Source organism: Nicotiana attenuata, unplaced genomic scaffold, assembly GCF_001879085.1.
Source record: "Nicotiana attenuata strain UT unplaced genomic scaffold, NIATTr2, whole genome shotgun sequence".
Lineage (NCBI taxonomy): Eukaryota > Viridiplantae > Streptophyta > Magnoliopsida > Solanales > Solanaceae > Nicotiana > Nicotiana attenuata.
The window spans coordinates 79,051-101,857 of record NW_017671291.1 but is presented as its reverse complement, the minus strand read 5'-3'; the positions used below and the strand labels follow the sequence as shown (position 1 = coordinate 101,857).

Here is a 22,807-nt window from a genome sequence, read left to right as displayed (position 1 = left end):
CTCTTCAGACATTGTACAAAAATGATTGATAAGAAGAAGAGAGAAGTATGAACGGAAGTTTGAAGTTTGTATTGAATGAATTTTCATAAAATTGAAACGCCTTTAAATAAGGCAAGTCCGAGCTTGGGGTGCAAAATTTTTTAAGGAATTCGCAGTACAATACTACGTTTTATGTGTTTGAATTATTGTTATGTCAGTTAACTGGTGGGGCCAAATTAATAAAGAAGTCGCAGTATAAGTAATCCGCAGTATTGTACTGCGAATTAGTTAAAAAAAAATTCTAATTCGCAGTACTGTACTGCAAATTAGTTAAAAAAATATTTTTTTATAAATAATTCGCAGTACTGTACTGCGTATTAGTTAATTTTTTTTTTTAATAATTCGCGGTACTGTAATGCGAATTACTTTAACGGCTAAATTTCCGTTAAGGTAATTCGCAGTATAGGTAGTTATGTAATTTTTTTTTAGTAATAAAAACGTATTTTATCCAAAAAACCATTAGAAAAGTTTCGGACTCAAGAACTCGACCTTGTCTCACATACGACTCCGACGTCGTTTTTGTGTTCATGTTAAAATAAATAAACAAAGAGAAAAAAAAAGAAGGGAAAGAAAAAACAAAGTAACGGAAAAAAAAAAGAAAAATAGAAAATGAAAAATATCCAAACGCAGGAGAAACACTGAGGAGAAGTCTGGGCGTTTGCGCACCTTTCATCAGCAGCCACAAACAAGAAAATAGAGAGAATTAAGAGAAGTGTGCAAATTCTCAGAAAAAATATAGAGAAAACTCTCAAGTGATTAGTTTTCTTTTGCTTTGTACATACAAAAAAGTTGCAATTTTTGTTGTACCGTCTTGGCTCTGGAAAAAATGGCAGTAAAGACACCCATAACAGGGATAAGCATGGCTTCAGCACCCTCTATTTCATCTTATAATAGGGTTATTGTTGTAAAATCACTGCCTTTCAGAGCTTCTTTCTTTGGTCAAGGAGGTAACTTTCTTGCTTTCTGTAAAATTTGCTATACTGGGTTTTCTTTAATTTGCTCTATTTTTGCTTAAATTATCTGAGTGTGGGATTATATCTTGAAAAGATCAGAACTTTATGTTCAATTGCTTAGCGGGGTTTCTTTAATTTGCTCTATTAATGCTCAAATTATCTGAATGTGGGATTATCTTAAAAAGCTCAGAACTTTATGTTTAATTGCTTAGTGGGGTTTGTTTAATTTTCTCTATTGATGCTGAAAACGGTATATAAGTGTGGGATTAAATCTTAAAAGATCAGAACTTTATGTTCAATTGTTTAGTGGGTGTTGCATTCTTGGTTCTTTTCTCAATATTGTACAGACCCTTTTCAGTTTTTATACTTTTGGTTACTGTAGTTTTACCTATTTTTAGATGGTGTGGAGGTTGAGAATAAAGGTAAAGGGTTTAGGTAGCCGAGCGTTGTCCTTGTTTGTAACAGTAGCTTTAGTACATTACTTAGTGTCAATCGTGTATTTTCGTATCCCTAGACTTCTGTTATTACTTGATGTTGCTTTCGTTTCGATTTCCTGATTGCATTACTTAGTGTTAGTTCTGTATTTTCACTTCGGTTTTCCGATTGGTTTGCTTGTTGTTGCCCCTCCTGTTTAGCTGTCCTGAGCCGAGGGTCTTCCGGAAACAACCTCTCTGTCTTGAGTCTTCTTAAAGGTAGCGGTAAGGTCTGCGTACACACTACCCTTCCCAGACCCCATTGTGGGATTGCACTGGGTTTTTTGTTGTTGTAAGTAATGTCAAACTGTGGCATTTATCAATTCACTTAATGTAAAGATGCAGCCTTTTGTTTTATTTTATATCTTCACTTCTTCTATGTCTGATTTGATTAGAATTTGTGAACCAATTCTCTTAATAAGTTGTAGACTGTTAGAAACTGGTTGATGAAGTACTTCTATTTTGTCCCGTTTTAAAATGCTTTGCGGTTGAGTATTCATGCATTTCAAGTGGATAGTGCATTGGAATTTATCAACATTAAAGTTTGTATTTTGAACGTGCATGGATGCATTTTTCATCTTTGAGTAGGACGATGTAGAACTGTAGATATAGACATAGGCCCTTTAGGTGCTTTTTTAAGTTATTGTACTGGTGTTTGGATTTGTATGTAGAAAGGAAAGTCAGGTTAATTAAGACATCGCAAATAGATAGTGTAGAACGGATTTGTGATGTAAATGTGTTGAACTTGCCAAAAGGTAATAAAAAAAGGAAGAAAATGATGTTCCACCTCAAACCCCGTGTACACCAATTCCATGAATTTCTCATAGCCAAATGTCATCTGGGTTGCTGCTAAACTTGCCAACTCTTATGTTCCTTTGATATACCCGTATAAGTGAGATGAAGTGCACAACTTGAGCTTCAGGCTTAAGCGTGCCTCAAGCGAGGTTTAACAAGATATCCCTTTATATTCCATTCCACTTTGCTCTGGTCCAGTTCATTGCAACACCAAATATTTTGTCTTTCTAAGTCAATGATTCTTTATAACTAGAGGTTTTCTAACCAATTCCTATACGTACATAAAAGTCTCTATCCAGACCAATCAGACCTAGAGTGTAAGGGTAACAACAACAACTAACATTTAAACCTTGCTAGTTGATATTGCATATATGGATTGTTTTTGCTTCCGTAGAGTTTTGTTCTTAGATACATTTGCATTTATTCAGTTTGGAGTAAAAGTCTTCTGAGACAAAATTTCTCTCTCGAGATTTTAGGTCTACCTTGTCCTTAGCACTTTCAGTCGTCATTGCGTCAGACTTAATGGCGGGTGCATTTGGAGGTCTACGTAGGGCATGGTTAAATTATCAAGTGTACAGGTTTGAGGTGAAAGCTATCTTTAAAGAGTAAAAAAGACGAACGTCATTTTGCTAAGAGGCTTCGTACTTTTAATATTGTATAGGTTGACCTAGTAGTTTGGAGAGAACTCCCCAACCACTTTTAATATAGTATAGATGACTTTATACTTGTGTCACTCCTTGCGGATGTCAGCATTGTCACCTTCAACGTGCTATCTCATAAGTTGCCTAATTGTTTTTGCGCTTTTGGCATTCTTTGAGGCTGCCAGAACAGCTAGTGCTATAGTCCCTTCTATGCGTGTTTTTGCTTATGCTATCATAATCTGAGGCTGAGCTTATGTGTAAGAAACTTGGATATTATTCGTATGTACATGTAGCTCCCTGTTTCTTGTGTAAAATAGAAGAAAATTGATTTGTAGTTGATGTGCGATTGTTTTAACATGATCTCATCATTGCTGAAGAGTAATTAATGTGTCGGTCAATTTCCTTCTTCAAATTTTGTCTTACCTCAGACGCCTACTTGCTTGTGCTGGTTAAGCTTTGTCCAGCCTTTTAGCTGATTGATGAAAAACGTTATACTTGTTCTATGTAAGGGTTGGCTCAATTTGAACCATGTCAAAGCTATGTGCCCTTTATAAATAAAACAGCAAGTTGGCGTAGCAAGTACTGTCAAAGCTTTGTGAATATAGAGGGTGGACATTTAAAATTATATATATTACCAATTATACATAAATTGGAAGGATTAGATGTATAAGGTTTTTATCGTACACTACTTAGGTATATAACAAAGTGCAAGTTTTGATTTTCAACATGTTCAGGTCATAGATCAAGATATGCCTTTTTTGGTTAGAAAAGCATAATATGCTGCTGCTTATGTCGGAGGACTAATTGGTGTCTCCTCAGTTTTAACTTCTTTCGTTACTCTGCTTGACATACCCCCTTCGTGTCGTATTTTTCTCTGCCCCCCTCCCCCCTCCCCCCCTCTCCGATCCTTCCCAAGCATTAGTTTTGCTGACGCACTCTATTCACTTGCAGTTGGAGCTGTAAAACTTGCAGGGCTACAACTTACTCATTCTAATAGATCCAGATGCAACAGTCATGGTGGTGGTGCCCTTGGAGCTCGTATGAATCTATTTGATCGGTTTGCTAGAGTTGTCAAGGTTATTTGGTCCATGATGTTTGTCATTCATTAGTCACATCTCCTCTCCTATCACTTGTTCTCAACTCAGATTATTTTTTCTTTTGTGTTGAATAGTCATATGCAAATGCACTTATAAGCACCTTTGAAGATCCAGAGAAGATCTTGGAACAAACTGTGCTCGAAATGAATAACGATTTGATAAAGATGCGACAAGCTACAGCACAGGTATGCTCTTAGTGAGTGCCTTTTATGTCTTTTTTTCTTTTTTAACTCTGTTGCCTATTGCGATTGAGATTCCATAGTTAAGGAAGTGAAAAAACTCAATGTTTTTCTTTTTCTGAAGGTATTGGCTTCACAAAAGCAGTTGGAAAACAAGTATAAAGCTGCACAACAAGCTTCTGAAGATTGGTAAGAGCTAGAGAACCTTAACAGGTTCTGTTTGTAATAGCTAAGGTTTAATTTTGCTTCAATCATAGGTATCGTAGAGCCCAACTTGCTCTTGGAAAAGGGGATGAAGACCTTGCTCGTGAAGCTCTTAAAAGAAGAAAAGCTTATGCTGTAAGGCCATTTTCTGTTGGAAAATTGGAAAAGTTCATTTATTATGTAGTGTTTGATATGGAGTTCTAATGGAGTTGGAAGTTATCTTATCTATCAGGTTATTGGAATTTGTGCTGTGGCCTTTCCTTTAATTTTTAGTTTTGTTGCTACTTTTATATCTAGTTGCCCTCAATCTCATATAAGAATAGAGCAAGAGTAGACCGAGGGATTTGGTTTGATGAGTGAGATTCTTGTGCGACATGGCTTATACAATTATTGATGAAAGTCTGAGGGAAGGACTTTCTTTTTATCCCTTAGATCTCATCTAAGAACTTTCCACTTGAACATTTCCTAATTAAGCAGAAAGAACGTTAATACTACTTGAATCTGCCTGTGTATCATGATTATATCCCTACCTAAAATTTTCAAAAGATAATTCTTACCGAAACTGAAGGAATTAGAAAATATAATAGAAGTGCATCAAGAAGTTGGAAATTTTTCTACCATAGGTTCAAGCGGCAAGAATTAGGATAGACAACTCAAGCTAACTAGCCTCAGGTGGGACCACAATTGCTCAAAAGGGTTGGTCTCTGTGATGTAATAGCACATATATTTGCTAGATTTGGTGGACTACTCTAGCGCTGAAATATCCTGAATGTCCGTTTTTTCCCTTTTAAACATCACATATAACAGAAGATCCGTCAGCATATTTATGACAGGAAAAAAAAAAGAAAAAAAGTGCAGCAACAATGAAATTATATCTTTAATAGTAACCTCAAGACTATAACCACATTTGTGTGTTTACTCTTTGACATTATTGTTTTCACCCTCGACAGCGGCGAAGCCAGGAAATTCAATAAGGGTGTTCAAATTTTGATCACCCTTTGCTAGTGGGCTATGCAAGGGTGTTCAAAGTCTATTTTTAATCAATAACAAGTAATATTTTACCTTATATGTAGTATAATTTTTCGGCGAAGGGTGGTCAGTTGACCACCCTTGGGCCGACATAGCTTCGCCCCTGACCCTTGGAGTTATGGTTTCAACAACAATGAGATTATGATTTCACACTTAACAGAAATCAAGGATTATTGATTGATGTAATGTTGGTTCTTGTCATGGTTTTCCATTGTATAATTGCAATACCAACACAAACACGAGATATCATAGATTTTATGTCTAATGTATCGGTTAACTTCTAGTGGAATCTGAGTGGAGATTGATACAACTAATTTTGATCTTTTTGATAAGTAAGCAACTATATAATTTAATTATGATTGGCATCCATGACTTTCTTATCTAGTTATGCAACATGGAAGCTGGTTTAAACTCCAAACATTCAGGAGTCTTATGGGGTCATTTTCTTTTCTGTATCTTATTAGATACTCTTTTGAGCTTGAGATGTCAAAGCGGGTGACCGTATAAACAACTAGTATATTTTAGCATTAAGTTTCCTGTTTCCAAGAACGAAAGAAAAAAGAAAGAAAGGAAGATATGAATAATGGAAAAAAAGGCAGGGGTGGGGTGTCTAGTGAACTTGCAGAGCGTTGTGCCAAGAACGCCACGCGCCATCATTTTCTTGATTGGCTTATGGGGTGTCTGTTTGAGAGGATAATGAAGTGACATGAACATCATAGCTATCAAGTCTCGAGTTTGTATCAACTCAAGTTTAAATTGTGCAGGATAATGCAAGTGCCTTGAAGGCTCAACTTGATCAGCAAAAGAGTGTGGTTGAAAATCTGGTCAGCAATACACGGGTATGTTCCTAAACTTTTCTTTTATCTGGAGAGCTTGTTATTCTAAAGTTTTTCTTTTTTATAAAAATGCTAAGCTAGATATTGATGAGTCAGTTACTCATCATTTGTGTGTATGTTTACATGTTTTCCGGTTAATAAAAAAGTTTTGTTGTTAATCTCCTTATTGTTTGGGAAATAGTTTATAGGTTTCATATAGCAACAATTACCAATCTGGTCTAACTCTGTTTTTCTTTGATTGGTGGTCCAACTCTATTTGTTAAAAATGAACTGGAGCTTTGTCTTTGACTGTTATAATCTCTCATCTGACAGCTTTTGGAGAGCAAGATCCAGGAAGCAAAATCGAAGAAGGATACTCTGAAAGCACGTGCTCAGTCAGCAAAGTCAGTTCTTGCCTTTTCATTATTTCATGTTTATCTTGAATTATAGCATCCATGCTCACATTTTGCGTATACCTCTTTTATATGGGGTATTTCCCCAACTCATCAATAAAATTTTTACTTCATAAGAAATATGCATGGCTCATAAAAATGTCGCACTTCTATTCTATAATTTATTTCTTTTGAAGAAAATGACTGTGAGGTTTGTCATTTAGGACCGCAACCAAAGTAAGCGAGATGCTGGGAAATGTAAATACAAGCAGCGCCCTTTCAGCCTTTGAAAGAATGGAAGAAAAAGGTTCTGACTACACTTTTCCCGCCCTATCTTTCCCTTCTTTCTTCTTTTGTTTCCAATTTCAGACGCTTCCTTTGGTTTTACTTTATATATTTCTTGTCCTATAATAATAGCTCTAGAGGTTGACTTTCTGCCTGCCCTAATTCAAAACAGTGAGACTGAGCGTTGATCATATAAGTCTCTTAAAGATGATCTTTAGTCTTCTCCTTAGCGTCTCAAGTACTTTATTTGTATGTCTATCAAAATGAAGGGTCTCGTATGTGTTTTGTCTGAGAAGTTATTCACTGAATACAGGCTTTTGCAAATCATGATGCTACCAACTGGAATATCTGGTACCTTAAAGCCTGTAAACTATGTGCTGCTAACATTGGCTGGTTAACCGCGGAGAATCACATATCTGCATCCTTTTTTGTAAAGGAATAACTTTGTTATTGTTGTTTGAACTGTTCTGGAGCACGTTCGCCTAAGTTTTTCTTTTCATCAGAAGAATATAACCTTCAGCAAAACTGTCAAGTCACTGATTCAAACGATTTGTATCTTTTTACATTCTCTTCTTGGCATCTAACATGTGACAGACAAGATGTATATTATATGTTATGTTGTCTTCAAAAGAGATTCGTACAAGGTTGTCTTAGCCAATTAATATAGCTCGTCATCTTCATTTGATCATTTTCAGTTTCATGTGTTCATAAAAATAGAATGGGACTATCTCAAATTTATTGTCGTTGTATCAGTTTTGCTGGGTAACAAGGTGATATTTCCACTTACTGTGATTGTGGCATGTTGAAATCATCTGCTACTGGGTATTGGGAATAAGAGTCGTTTATCCTGGATATAATTTAGATGAAACTGGAATCACCTCTGCTCGTTATGTTATAAACTATATGTGGGAGTGCTTAAATGATTGACTAACTTTTTCTTTATATTCTATAGTTTTGACAATGGAGTCGCAAGCTGATGCTCTTAACCAATTAACCAGCGATGAGCTTGAAGGAAAGGTATTGTAATATTTAAAAGTGATCCTAATGTTAATAGCCTTAGTTTGCATTTTCACCTCGTGTAACACAGCTATTTGGTGAAAAATAGGCTTCTTTTTTTTTTTTTTTTTGATAAGGGTGAAAAATAGGCTTCTTTTCTGTATTAATTTCTTGTGACCACGAAACGCCAAAAAAGAGTAACATGCTGGTGCTGCAAACACAAAGTTTTAGTTTCATTATGCAAAGCCTTAGTTAGAGAAGTTAGCGCTCCTTTGGAGGATTATATAGTTTATTATCCTAACCATCATGTGCTACTGACAGTTTGCAATGCTGGAAACCTCTTCCGTTGATGATGATCTTGCCAGCTTAAAAAAAGAATTGAGTGGCAGCTCAAAGGTACTTTCTACTTGATCTACCCGTATATAGAAATGAATATTTTGGACGTGTCTTCTTTCTTTATTGAAAGCACGACTTTGTGGAAGTATGGGCACCTGTAGGACAGACTAGTCTTCCTTCTAGATTGCAGTATGCTTGATTAAGTATGCTAAACCAGAGGCGGAGCTAAGATTTCAAGCTTGTGGTTCGGGAATTTAGTCATTTTAAGTTACTGGGTTCTACATTAATAAATTCTACATTTTCAATGAATTTTTTAGGACAAATATAAATTTTGAACCAAAGTTACTAGGTTCAGCCGAAACCACAGCCAACACTCTGGCTCCGCCCCTGTACTAAACCATACCAAGCATAGGAAGCAAGGTTCGGGAATAAAAGAAGACTCTCATGAATGTGGACCAGAGTTAAAAGGATGGTTTGAGCCTTTTTTCAATCAGGTAGTATAGCTTCTTTTTAATAGGCATTCAGTGGACGCAGAGTAGGTATAAACAAAATGGTTCCTACATAAAATCCAAGGAACCAACAAAATCCAAAAACTCAATTAAATGATATACATTAGATAATTTGCTCCAGCAAAAAAGATTTTGAAGACACTTTTGGGGTTGTACCTTGCATCGCAATATCTAAGCCACATGTTATCGATCTGATGACTGGAGCAAGAAGAATATGTATCTCTTTTTACTGGGAAAAAGACGAACCTAGAGCATATGGGGTGACGGAGTAGTTGAGGACGTATAATCTGCTTTCTTGTTATTTGATAGTCAAGGTATACAAAAATTATGTACAAAACATGATCTGTTTGCTTGTTGATGTGGTATTTCCTTCAAAATCTCCAGTATTAATTTTTCCTTTTATCGACTAGCAGAAAGGTGAGCTTCCACCGGGGAGAACGACAGTTGCCAGTTCAAGCTCAACATTGCAATTTCAAGATTCAGAGATTGAGAAAGAATTGAATGAATTAAGAAGGCGGGCAAATGATTTCTAGAGATCATATTTGATGTTCCACCATGTCCACATATCGTCTTCCTAACCCCTTTTTTACTCGAAGAATGTGTTCTTGGTTTCCAGAAAAGTTGCCTTATCGATAAAGGCAAACGAATATAGGAAGTGAAAAATGGAAAGTATATTGAGATATGTCGATACGTCTTCTTTATATTATTGACCTACATTATGGCAATATAGTGTAAGCTAGACTTGACTTCAATTTTGTATATTGTCACCCAAATGTTTCAGGAGTATAGTTGCTTAAGTTGCATTGTAGATTTGAAAATTCCATAGTGCTGGTTTTGCATGTTATCTAATAAATTCCCACGTTGTTTTCTTTGTGAGAATGCCTTAAGTTTTTCTAATTTTTGAAAAAATACAGCCTTTTTTTGCACAAAGGCTGTGAAACAACCGCAACTTTAATTATCCTAGGATTAATTATCTCGGGATTGTTGTCTCACCATTCCATTGGGATAAAAACAACACTACAATCCAAGGATAATTAATCTCGGGATTAGTTATACCGCGATTTTATCTTAACCAAATTTTATATAAACTCATATCAAATTTAATCTCGCGATTAATTATCCTTTATCCCTCGTACCAAACAAGCCCTAAAAAGAAACTAGAATGGTGTTATGCAACAAAATTTAATTTGCTGAGAATTTTGTATAGTTCTTTTTATGCTCTTAAAGAACAAGCTAGAGTTAGATCACTGAACGACGACTATTCTTCTTAGGACGAATGGAATACGAGGGATATTAGAGATTGTCAACTTATAAATTATTATATTATCAAATAGTAAATGGACTTACAGAGGAAATTCAAATTTTCTCTTTTAAATGAATGTCAAGATATGAGATGATAAATCTACTCTCATCTAGTCTTGTCTAAAAGTTAGAAAGTATAAAATAACAGACATAATTTTTAAAGGAAAAGTCTCTCACAAATCCGTTGTAGTCTAGGTGGTTAGGATACTCGGCTCTCACCCGAGAGACCCGGGTTCAAGTCCCGGCAACGGAATAAAATTTTTTGATCTTTTTGGAATCTTATTTTTTTGATCATTTTGGAATCTTTAAACTAGTATTCGCACTCGCGCGATGCGCGGATTGTATCAAAAAATATTAAATTGTAATCGGATTTATTTGAACATATTGAATTGTATTGTTCCTATAAATTTCCACGATCATTTATCAATAACCAATAATAGTTATTTGTGTTATTTAATTCATCTTATTTTATAAATTAAAGTAATACATCGCCATTATTTCTATCTCCTTCTTTGTGCATTTTTTCTATTTATTGACAATTAATTTTTCAGTTAGTTACGTATAATTTAAAGAATACCATATTTAAGATCTAATTGAGACTTTGAATTGTACAATAATGAGATAACAATTCTAGTTCTTTTGACCAAACCTTCGGTGAAATACGGAATTGAATTGATACATGCTTAATGTTAAAAAAATTGCTAACCGTCTCTATGAAGAAATTTTTTTGATCTTTTTGGAATCTTATTTTTTTGATCATTTTGGAATCTTTAAACTAGTATTCGCACCCGCGCGATGCGCGGATTGTATCAAAAAATATTAAATTGTAATCGGATTTATTTGAACATATTGAATTGTATTGTTCCTATAAATTTCCACGATCATTTATCAATAACCAATAATATTTATTTGTGTTATTTAATTCATCTTATTTTATAAATTAAAGTAATACATCGCCATTATTTCTATCTCCTTCTTTGTGCATTTTTTCTATTTATTGACAATTAATTTTTCAGTTAGTTACGTATAATTTAAAGAATACCATATTTAAGATCTAATTGAGACTTGAATTGTACAATAATGAGATAACAATTCTAGTTCTTTTGACCAAACCCTCGGTGAAATACGGAATTGAATTAATACATGCTTAATGTTAAAAAAATTGGTAACCGTCTCTATGAAGAAATCATAAAGTGAAAGCTAATCAGTTGTGGCAAAAAGAATAATTCAACCAATTCATGCACTGATAATATGACTTTTGTTTGGTGTAAGTATAACAATTTTTTTTCCATAAGCTTATTCAGTAGATAAATTTTTTGAATTTAATGTAGTTGATGAGCCTCATGAAATGACACATACATACTGTATGAACTTCTATTCTATTATGGTTAATGCCGCCACTAAATTTGTTCAACTAATAGCAGAAAAATATAAAAGAAGAATGAAACCTTCTTGATGTTTGCGTTTTCTGCATTTCAAAAACTTCTATTGCAAGCTAATGCATTATAAATTCACCCCTGTTATCCATCATCTGATTATAAATAAAACTAACTCCAATCACACAAATTAAAAACTGACAATAGTATATCAAAAGCTAACTATAACAACGCTCAAATCTAATACTTTTTAGGAAGGTAACAATGTATTACTATTAACCAATAGCTTAAACACCCTAATAATAAAACAATAACAACAATATATGGCCAGTGTAATCAACAAATAGAGTTTGGTGAGAGTAAGATATACGCAAATCTTACCCCTACCTTTGTAGGATAGAGAGACTATTTCTGATAAACTATTTTATACAACATTAATACATCCAAATAACTCGAAAAATACATTGAATTTATGCACATTTTCTTGTATGTTTCCTTCAACAGAACACAATTCATTTTGCTACTACAAAGAGATTCCTCCATATATGTATATTTTAAATAATATCAAGAAGAAAAATAAACTTTGAATGGAGAGACTTGTACATTTGAAATTATTTGTATGTAAATAGCATATGTAACTCACCTAATAATCTAAAAGGAACAATCTATATAGCCTACCAACTTACCAAGTATACCTTTTGGTTGTAAGTTTATTTTTCCTGCAGCCAAAAATTAAATATCATAGTATTAAGCATGCTGGACAATATTTTTAAATTAAATTATAAAAGTAAATATGATGATAGAAGAATAACAAAAATTAATTAAGAAATTCTTTTACAGAAGAACATCTAACCTTATGTTGCTAATTTTTTATTTTTTTTTATTTTTTTATAAATGCTCTTATCTAGAAACATAAGAAAGAAGCGTATAATTTCTTTCAAGTACAGAAGATGGTGTTCTTGATCTTTGGTACGTAACAGATCATCTACAAAAACAAATTCGTATGATTCAAATATCATAAATTAATAATACTAAACTATGGACTGCAAAAACAAAGTCCATATGTTCCAATAGACTGCAACTTATTTTACCCTGAATCTAACTCATCCTTCTTACAAAAATAGCAGCAATTTATCACAAAACACAATCTTGTGATACAAATATTAATGCAGTTTATTAAGTTTTAATACATTATATATGCCTATTTACTACTAAATATAAACCCTTGAATTCTAATAATCAAGTTCTTTAGTGTATCCTTCGAAGAATCCGGGTTTGACCAGATCTAAAATTTTATTGTCAAATATATCTATCCACATATATATGTAAAATAAGTGTCATCTTAAAGGACAAATTAAAAGTGAGCATGTACTTACCTCGCATTCCTTCTCTTCATCTACGCCTTGAATAGTATTGAAGTCAGGATCCTAATAAATATAAAAAAATTATTGAGTTCGAAAAAGACTTAAAATAATAGATTTAACAAAAATCTGCAACTTAACTACATGTTTTTGCTATTGATTACCCCATGAATATGCATATAGAAATTAAAAAAATATACGAAGAGCAAATCAAAAAATTCAGATTTGAAAATAAAAAAACGTAGAAGCAAACGTGATATATGCTGTAGTATATCACTGGGAAACGTATTTGAGGATACATATGTTTGGTGCACAAATTCTTCAATCGAGTTTTGATACTGATTATCCCATCAATACAGACATGCAAATTAAAGGACAGAGTTACCAAAACAAATTATCGACAATAACAGATGTTTAATACCTTTTTATCTTATAGAACCTATTCAATCGAGAAAGTAGTGTCTAAATTGTAACGATGTGGAAGAAATCATAAAGTGAAAGCTAATCAGTTGTGGCAAAAAGAATAATTCAACCAATTCATGCACTGATAATATGACTTTTGTTTGGTGTAAGTATAACAAATTTTTTTCTCCATAAGCTTATTCAGTAGATAAAATTTTTGAATTTAATGTAGTTGATGAGCCTCATGAAATGACACATACATACTGTATGAACTTCTATTCTATTATGGTTAATGCCGCCACTAAATTTGTTCAACTAATAGCAGAAAAATATAAAAGAAGAATGAAACCTTCTTGATGTTTGCATTTTCTCCATTTCAAAAACTTCTATTGCAAGCTAATGCATTATAAATTCACCACTGCTATCCATCATCTAATTATAAATAAAACTAACTCCAATCACACAAATTAAAAACCGACAATAGTAATTCAAAAGCTAACTATAACAACGCTCAAATCTAATACTTTTTAGGAAGGTAACAATGTATTACTAGTAACCAATAGCTTAAACACCCTAATAATAAAACAATAACATATGGCCAGTGTAATCAACAAATAGAGTTTGGTGAGAGTAAGATATACGCAAATCTTACCCCTACCTTTGTAGGATAGAGAGACTATTTCTGATAAACTATTTTGTACAACATTAATACATCCAAATAACTCGAAAAATACATTGAATTTATGCACATTTCCTTGTATGTTTCCTTCAACAGAACACAATCCATTTTGCTACTACAAAGAGATTCCTCCATATATGTATATTTTAAATAATATCAAGAAGAAAAATAAATTTTGAATGGAGAGACTTCTACATTTCAAATTATTTGTATGTAAATAGCATATGTACCTCACCTAATAATCTAAAAGAAACAATCTATATAGCCTACCAACTTACCAAGGATACTTTTGGTTGTAAGTTTATTTTTCCTACAGTCAAAAATCAAATATCATAGTATTAAGCATACTGGACAATATTTTTAAATTAAATTATAAAAGTAAATATGATGATAGAAGAATAACAAAAATTAATTAAGAAATTCTTTTACAGAAGAACATCTAACCTTATGTTTCTAGTTTTTTTTATTTTATAAATGCTCTTATCTAGAAACATAAGAAAGAAGCGTATAATTTCTTTCAAGTACAGAAGATGGTGTTCTTGATCTTTGGTACGTAACAGATCATCTACAAAAACAAATTCGTATGATTCAAATATCATAAATTAAAAATACTAAACTATGGACTGCAAAAACAAAGTCCATATGTTCCAATAGACTGCAACTTATTTCACCCTGAATCTAACTCATCCTTTTTACTAAAATAGCAGCAATTTATCACAAAACACAATCTTGTGATACAAATATTAATGCAGTTTATTAAGTTTTAATACATTATATATGCCTATTTACTACTGAATATAAACCCTTGAATTGTAATAATCGAGTTCTTTAGTGTATCCTTCGAAGAATCCGGGTTTGACCAGATCTAAAATTTTATTGTCAAATATATCTATCCACATATATAAGTAAAATAAGTGTCATTTTAAAGGACAAATTAAAAGTGAGCATGTACTTACCTCGCATTCCTTCTCTTTATCTACGCCTTGAATAGTATTGAAGATGGGATCCTAATAAATATAAAAAAATTATTGAGTTCGAAAAAGACTTAAAATAATAGATTTAACAAAAATCTGCAACGTAACTACATGTTTTTGCTATTGATTACCCCATGAATATGCACATAGAAATTAAAAAATATACGAAGAGCAAATCAAAAAATTCAGATTTGAAAATAAAAAAACGTAGAAGCAAACGTGATATATGCTGTAGTATATCACTGGGAAACATATTTGAGGATACATATGTTTGGTGCACAAATTCTTCAATCGAGTTTTGGTACTGATTATCCCATCAATACAGACATGCAAATTAAAAGACAGAGTTACCAAAATAAATTATCGACAATAATAAATTTTTAATACCTTTTTATCTTATAGAACCTATTCAATCGAGAAAGTAGTGTCTAAATTGTAACAATCTGCTTCTTCCAAAATATTGCATTCTTGAAATTTTATAGCCTTAATTCAATTTTTGCAGACATCGTATGGTTTCTTGAATATTTTATAGCAGTGGAAGATTTGAATTTAAGAACACTATCAATCAGAGAAATAGAAGTTGGGCGGCAGTTTGTTTTTGTGAGTTTCATGTGCGTATGTTTCATGAGTTATGCGTGGTTGAGCAACTATCCATTATCTTTAGATTAGGTTTTGTAGAGAAAATTTAGGGAAAGTGGGTTTAAAATATGTAACTTCTTTTGTTTTAAGAAATATCCCAACAAACGTGGGACTTTATGTAGATGTAAACTAAATTGAAAATTTTAAACTTTGTGAACTTCTTTAAACAAATAAAAAAAAACACAAAAAACGTAAAAAAAAGAGAGCAGTTTTTTAGGTTTAACGAATTAAAAAAAATATCCCAACAAACGTAGGATTGTAAACTAAATTGGAAGTTTCAAGCGTAGTGTACTTCTTTTAAAAAAGAAAAAAACGGTTTCTTTAAACATGGCCTCCTTTTGCGTTGGAGGTTTTTAAACTATTTTTAAACATGACACCCATATCACCAACAAAGTTAGACGACATACAATCAAAAGTTGCCTCCTCGTTTTCTTTCACCTTTGCCATGCTATTCAGAGGGAATGCAATCTAAAAATTGATAGGTAGATTGATTCAAATATGTTTTGCCTCAAAATCACAAGTTAAATATATTCCTATTTAAATTAATCTTCAAAAAATAGCATTTTGTATCATTCATCTGATCTTATCTTTAAAAATCAATTAGAATTATGCTGAGGCAAATGTAATTAATATGACCGCAATAATTTTAGCTCAAACATTACATGTGTTAAACAATTAATTAAATAAATACAATTACAATTTCAAACCTAATAAATTGAGTGAACTGCCATAAATTTCGAACTCAAACTAGTAATGTTCAAATTTTGTATTCGCCCCTATATTATGATGTTGTATTAGCTTGAGGTTAAATTTAGGACCCGTTTGACCATAGACTTTGTCAGAATATATTTAGGTTTTTTTTTCCGGTAAATACATGTTTGGCCATAGATTTTATCTATATTTTGGCTAATTCCCAAAATCAGCTCAAGAACTGATTTTGGCCCAAAATATCACTATTGCATTTTTTAAAAATTGCCCAAAACTTTTGTATTTTATAAAAGAGCCCACCATTTATTATTTTGTAACAACGCTGTTTCGTTTTCTCGGTCATCTGATAATTTATTATGTTATTCATTATAAAAATAATAATTTTGTACCAAATTTATTTATGTTCAGGACTATGGTTTGCAATAATATAATGAATGTTATTGATAAAGGTACTGTTGGGTATTTGTGACAATTTTTAAAACTTATGGGTATAAGTCATGTTTCATATTTTTTCAAAAAAAAAAAGTAATATATGTTTTGAAAACTTATGTCCAATCACATTTTCATCTTCAAAACCAAACTTCAACCAAATCAAATTTTTCGAACAAATTTGGGAATCTATAGCCAAACCTACCTTAGTATCCAAATATTGACATACTGCATTATATGACGTACCATGTGCATTTCTAGGTTGTACTTCAAAAAATCCAATCTAAATAAACACCAGCAGCTCCCAAAAAGCTCTCATTTTCCAAAAATGGCCTCCGTCCCTCTCCTTCGTTTCTCTCTCCATCCACCTTCCAAAACCCTAACCCCCAAAACCCACCACCCCCACCTACTCCTACCCCACCCCCTCAAACCCATCCTCCCCAAATTCGTCCAAACCCAGGCCCAAACCCGAACTCAAACCAAGCTCAATTCCATCTCCGCCACCTACAACCCAATCCCCGCCACAGACCGCTTAATCTCCGCCGTAGCTTACTTTCTCCCCTTTTTCAACGGCCTTCAATACGGCCGTTTCTTATTCTCTCAATACCCTTCCCTAACTCTCCCATTTCAGCCAATTCTTCCACTTCTCTCACTCTACCGTTCAATCCCATACGCTAGCTTTGTCACGTTCTTCGCCCTCTACTTGGGAATTGTACGGAACGAGAGTCTAAACCGTTACGCCCGTTTCAATGCGCTTCAAGCGGTTGTACTTGACGTTTTATTGGTGGTACCTATGTTGATTCAGCGGATATTTTCTCCGGGTCAATCTGGAATTGGGCTGAAACTTACAATGATGATGCATAATGGGCTTTTTGTTTTTGTTGTGGGCTGTTTTGTTTATGGGCTTGTTAGTTGTATCCTTGGGAAAACTCCTTACTTGCCTTTTGTTACTGAAGCTGCTAATAGGCAAATGTAAGTTTTTTTGTTTGTTTGTTGTTCTATGGAGATGCAGGAACGTTTTGTTATATGTTTTTTAATTTCTTTTGGTACTTAATATTTGGAAATGAAATGAAAGGAATTTTGTCCATATGTTGTATTTTTTTTTAATGTCAATTGTTACGTGGTCAATTGATCATCATTTGGTTCAAGTAAATTTGAATATTTTAAGGTAGGAAACTTGCTACTTTAATCCATTACAAATGCTGCTTTAGTTATTAGGAGATCATTTCCTCTTTTAAGGTCTCATGAAATGTTTCATTTTTGGGGACTTTACAATTTGTGGTCTAAAACTTATTCTCAACCAGTAAGTATCTTGGTAGAGAACTTCTATTATTATTATTATACTTGAACTTGTATTTTATTTTATTTTATTTTGGTAATGATGATGATATGTGCTGAGGTTAATGAAAGGAATGAGAATTTATATCTCTAACTTATTTGGACTGTGGTGCAGTAATAGTAGTAGTGGTGGTAGTTTTTGTAGTATCATGAATTGAACTTGGCTAATGAGAGAGTACATATCAAACCTCATAAATCAAATATGCAATGTCTGGTAATTAAAATGTTAGAAATGTTAAAAAGATATGTCATCATCATTGATCCATCAAGACAAAACCAATTTTCCTAACTTTTATTGCAAGTCACTTGTCTGAAGCATCACTGAGCGAGAGTGAGGCTAACGTTAGTAGACGATAGTGCTGACACCTGAGAAAGTATGATGGTGTTCGGACCAATTTGCGCACATATTGACTATTTTATCGACGAACATAACTTCCGCATGCCTCCATTATTTTATTGGTACGTGTTACCTTTCACCAGTATTGATATTAGATAACTCTGTCTGCTGCCGAGGCTCAAGGCTGATGAAAAGAAATGACCTAGTGTTCTTTGTGTCCTCGCACCACTTTATCCATATGCAAGCTCATCCGGAGACCACAAGCTTCGCTTTGTATGGAAATCATGGTGGGTCTTACACCCAGGGGCGGATGCACCTTGGTCGAAGCGGTGTCTCCGACACCGCTTCGATGGAAATCTTTAATAAATATATGTATCTAATTAATATGTAAATACAAGATATGATACAAAATGATTAAAAGGACAATACTAGGAAACAGTTCGCTCTTCAGCCTGCCTGGTTAAGTGCCTCAGACTTTTTTTATAGAGGTCGTGAGTTCGAATCTCTAGCTGTTTGAATGTTATAAAATTTTGAGCACCATGACAAAAAGTTCCGCTAAAATATATTTTTGCCAACTTAAAACCCTATTTTTAAAAAACTACTCATTCTCCACATTTGCAATTTCTGAAAATAGGGCATGCTGCTTGTGTTTCCATTATAAGTCACCTTGATACTTTTTTCTTTCTCGACGATAAAGTTGAGTAATAGTACTAATTTACTGAATCAAACGGTAGTTGATTTTTTGAATGGTTATTTGGTGCCTTAAATTAATATTATTTCTAATAAAGTTATTATAAATAAATTTCAAAAAGTGAATACTCTGTATAGACTTATAGTAATATACTTGAATTGCATTTTATTATTATAATATGTTTTGTTAATATGATGTCGTTATATAAAGATTTGTTTACTTATTCACTTTTTTATCGACACCGCTTATGAAAAGTTCTGCGTACGCCCCTGCTTACCCCAGCAACGTCATTACACTATATTCAGGTCATGCAGAGAGATCAAATAAATGTAGATAATTTCTCATGTTGCAGACCTTTCTTGGCTAGCTCAAGGTTGTGCCCTCAAGAGATTCACATTTTAGTGACCTCAACGGCCAAACTTATATACTCCTAATCTATAATCCAAGCACTGAAATTTCAGCAATGTACTCAAAAGTTCCGAACCCTGAGCCTGTGTCCAGGACCGGCAGTTGTGCATCATGCCTATTAGCCATAGACATTCCTCAACTGTACAGCCATATTTATATTTGTTGCTGTCCAATGTATCATGGAGAACATAAATGTTTCTCTATTCTCGTGCATAGATACATTGCTGAAGGGCCGAACTTCAAGTGATGAGAAAACTGCAATTTGTTCATCATACAAAGCCAACATCAGAGGCATAATCAATAAATGTATCCTTCTCGTGCAGCCCACTGAAATATAGGGCTCGTAACTTGGAAATCGTCTGAAAACCATGTCAATGCGACCATCGATTTGCCATTGTTTTCCAGCACCTGAAAGCAAACTATAGAGTGCAGAAAATGTGATTTATCGACAACTCTTGCAAGTGTACGACTCTTAAGACCTTTAATAGTGCCAAAGTTTCATCACATTGATACTACCATGACTTGAGTTGCTAAAGACTCGCAACAAGTAGCTGCCCCAATTATACTGTACTCCAACCAACTTCTTTCCTCACTTTCCTTTCCTTCATTATTTTCCTCACCATTTCAACCTCTTCCCACATTCCTACAGAACTGTATAGGTCTGAGATTGCTACATAGTACCCATCATTTTCCGGGTCAGAGTCAATGGCATGTTTTGCAATTCTTATACCCTTCTCAACCTGACAGTGAATTTTACAAGAACCAAGTAAAGAACCCCAGATAGCTGAATCAGGAGCAATTGGCATGGACAAAACCAAAGCTTCAGCATCATCCAAATTACCAGAACGACCTAAAAGATCGGCCATACAAGCGTAGTGCTTCAGTGTAGGCATCAAAGAATAATCTTTCATTCTGCTAAATATGGACTTTCCTTCTTCAACCAATCCTGCATGAGCACAAGCTGAGAGAACAGCAAGAAAAGTCAGTTCATTTGGCTTATTTTCCGACTGTTCCATCTGTTTGAAAATTTCTGTAGCAGAATTTGCTTCTCCATACATAGCATAGCCTGAGATCAGTACGTTCCAAGAGACGACATCTCTCTTATCCATTGAATCAAATATTTCTCTGGATCTTGTTAGCTGTCCACATTTCGCGTACATATCAGTCAAAGCAGTAGCAAGCAAAGTATTCTTTTCAAACCCAACTTCCTTGATGTATTCATGAATTTTCTCTCCTTTTTCCAAGGACGAAATATGAGAACAAGCAGAGAGCAAAATCAGCAGCGTTGCAATAGTAGGCTTGTAGCTTTCTGCAATCATCTTATTGAATAGGCCATAGGCCTCTGTAAATTTTCCACAACTAATATAGGAAGTCATCATTGTGTTCCACGTGACAACATCCTTATTAGTCATCATACAAAAGAGTCTCCAAGATAAACTCAGGTTCTTGCTTCTTCCATACATATCTATTAGAGAATTGGTAACAGAAACATTTTCAAGCATCAGACTTTTAACAACATGGCAATGCAGAGACAGCCCTAAATGGAATTCTTCCAACCGGGAGCAAGAAGAAATTACAGATATCAAGCTGTTGACGTCACATTCAATTCCCAAATGTTGCATTTCTCTGAATAAATTAATGCACTTGCCTTCTAACCCAGCCTTGAAATAGCCAACCACCATCATATTCCAGGATTCTGTGGTTTGTCCAGTTCCTCCATCAAATATCTTCTCTGCCAAATTCATGAGTCTAAGCTTAAAATACATGGCCAATAATGTATTACAGACCATATGATCGTCAACATAGTTTCTTCTCAAGATGAATCCATGGAAAGCCTTAGCTTCAAAAGTCCTCATGGCATTACCTAGACCAGAAAGCACACAACTAATTACCATCCCATCTGGGGTTATCCCACTGGCCTGCATTTTCAAGAACATATCAATGCATTCGAAAATACACTCAAACTTTGCATAAGCAGCAATTATCGACGTCCAGGAAAACAAATCCTTCTCATCAACCTCACAAAACGAACTATATGTTTCTTCAAGCGAACCACATTTCGAGTACATTGACAGAAGAGAACACTGAACAACTTGATGACTACCAAAACCAGACTTAACTGTCAGCCCATGCAAGCATTTCCCTTCTACAAATGCACCTAAGTTTCCACAAGCTTGAAATCCACCCTCTAACGTCCGAAAATTAGGCCGTACCTCACTTTCCCCCTCCTTATGCATCAAACAAAGATACTCCAAGCCCTTCTCACTCTCCCCATTCTCCACATACCCTTTTACAATTGCAGTCCAAGAAACCACATCTCTCACAGTAATTTCATCAAACACATCAGCAGCATACTCCATAAACCCGCATTTTGAGTACATATAAACCAAAGATGATCCAACAGCAGCATTATTACCGTGAAAAAGATTCAATTTTGAGACTAACCCATGAATCTTTTTGCCATAATAAATCAACCCAAGTTCAGCACAAGCAGAAACAACAATGGGAATCGTAAACTGGTTAGGCAGAGCATTAAAACCCCGCATATTGGAGTAAAACTCAAGAGCTTCTGAATAATAGCCATTGGAGAAATAAGCTTTTATAATTGAATTCCAAAGAAAAGGGTCTTTAGAACTGATTAAAGCAAACACTTTTTTCGAAGAAATGAGGTGGTGTTTGTTAGAAGCGTATAAAGATATAAGCTTTGCTGCTATGTAAACGTTGTTTGTGTGTCCTGTTGTGATTATGAAAGCGTGGGATTGATGAAGCTTTTTGAGGTCTGAGGTTTTATAGGAGAGGAATGTATTGAGTCGATGGTGAAGGTAGTGGGAAGTTGTTTCAGTGGGAAATTCAATGGAACTTGAGTAGCAGAGTTTGTGAAGTTTAGTTCTGAACATGGGGAGAGTTTAAAATGAGACAATGCAAGCAAAAAGAGGAACGTTTATTGTAGTTGTGGAATTGTGCTAATAGAATGTTAATTGGTCTTTAATATTTGTGATCTATACTTTGAGTTTTCAATAGGAGAAAATGCATAAATACCCTTTTAAACTTGTTCGGGAAAATCATTTACACACCTTAACTTTACGGGTGTCCTAACAACCCACTATCCTTATCTAAACTAAATTTAATACCTCTTTCAAAATATCGAATCAGTCTTGTGGTGGACTGTGTTAACACGCGCCATGTATCAAATACAGCACCATTTTGTTTCTTTTTTATACTTTTTCTTTCCTTTTTCCACTCTTTTTTTTCATTTCATCTTCTCCACCTTCCTTATCATTATTTTCGCAGCCCGCCACCATGGAAAGCAGTCACAACCATAACCTCCCTTAAACCTATAAACTCTATCTCTGAAAAATCAGAACCACCTCCCCTACCATTCCACTTAAACATCTCTAATTTGACCATATTTTCGTAAAA

The 22,807-nt window shown here is 34.0% G+C and overlaps 3 protein-coding genes and 1 non-coding gene across 4 annotated transcripts; 3 read left to right on the top strand and 1 right to left on the bottom strand.

The window, feature by feature from the left end:
* The first annotated feature begins 631 nt into the window (after positions 1-631).
* LOC109207316 (membrane-associated protein VIPP1, chloroplastic) lies at positions 632-9,616 on the top strand. The gene is made up of 11 exons (XM_019370212.1): positions 632-986; positions 3,853-3,977; positions 4,073-4,183; positions 4,302-4,366; positions 4,435-4,516; positions 6,175-6,249; positions 6,559-6,629; positions 6,842-6,924; positions 7,855-7,919; positions 8,220-8,294; positions 9,157-9,616. The coding sequence occupies exons 1-11, from the start codon at positions 866-868 to the stop codon at positions 9,274-9,276; spliced, it is 993 nt and encodes a 330-aa protein (XP_019225757.1). The 5' UTR covers positions 632-865; the 3' UTR covers positions 9,277-9,616.
* A 609-nt stretch (positions 9,617-10,225) lies between these two features.
* On the top strand, positions 10,226-10,298 carry TRNAE-CUC. The gene has a single exon. It is a non-coding gene; the product is annotated as a tRNA-Glu (tRNA).
* Positions 10,299-16,905: 6,607 nt separating this feature from the next.
* Positions 16,906-17,700, top strand: LOC109207314 (protein TIC 20-II, chloroplastic). Its single transcript, XM_019370209.1, has one exon. It carries the CDS (start codon positions 16,942-16,944, stop codon positions 17,587-17,589), a length of 648 nt encoding a protein of 215 aa, XP_019225754.1. The 5' UTR covers positions 16,906-16,941; the 3' UTR covers positions 17,590-17,700.
* Positions 17,701-19,283: 1,583 nt separating this feature from the next.
* Positions 19,284-22,378, bottom strand: LOC109207315 (pentatricopeptide repeat-containing protein At4g39952, mitochondrial). The gene has a single exon (XM_019370210.1). The coding sequence runs from the start codon at positions 22,282-22,284 to the stop codon at positions 19,948-19,950; it is 2,337 nt and encodes a 778-aa protein (XP_019225755.1). The 5' UTR covers positions 22,285-22,378; the 3' UTR covers positions 19,284-19,947.
* Between the last annotated feature and the right edge of the window lie 429 nt (positions 22,379-22,807).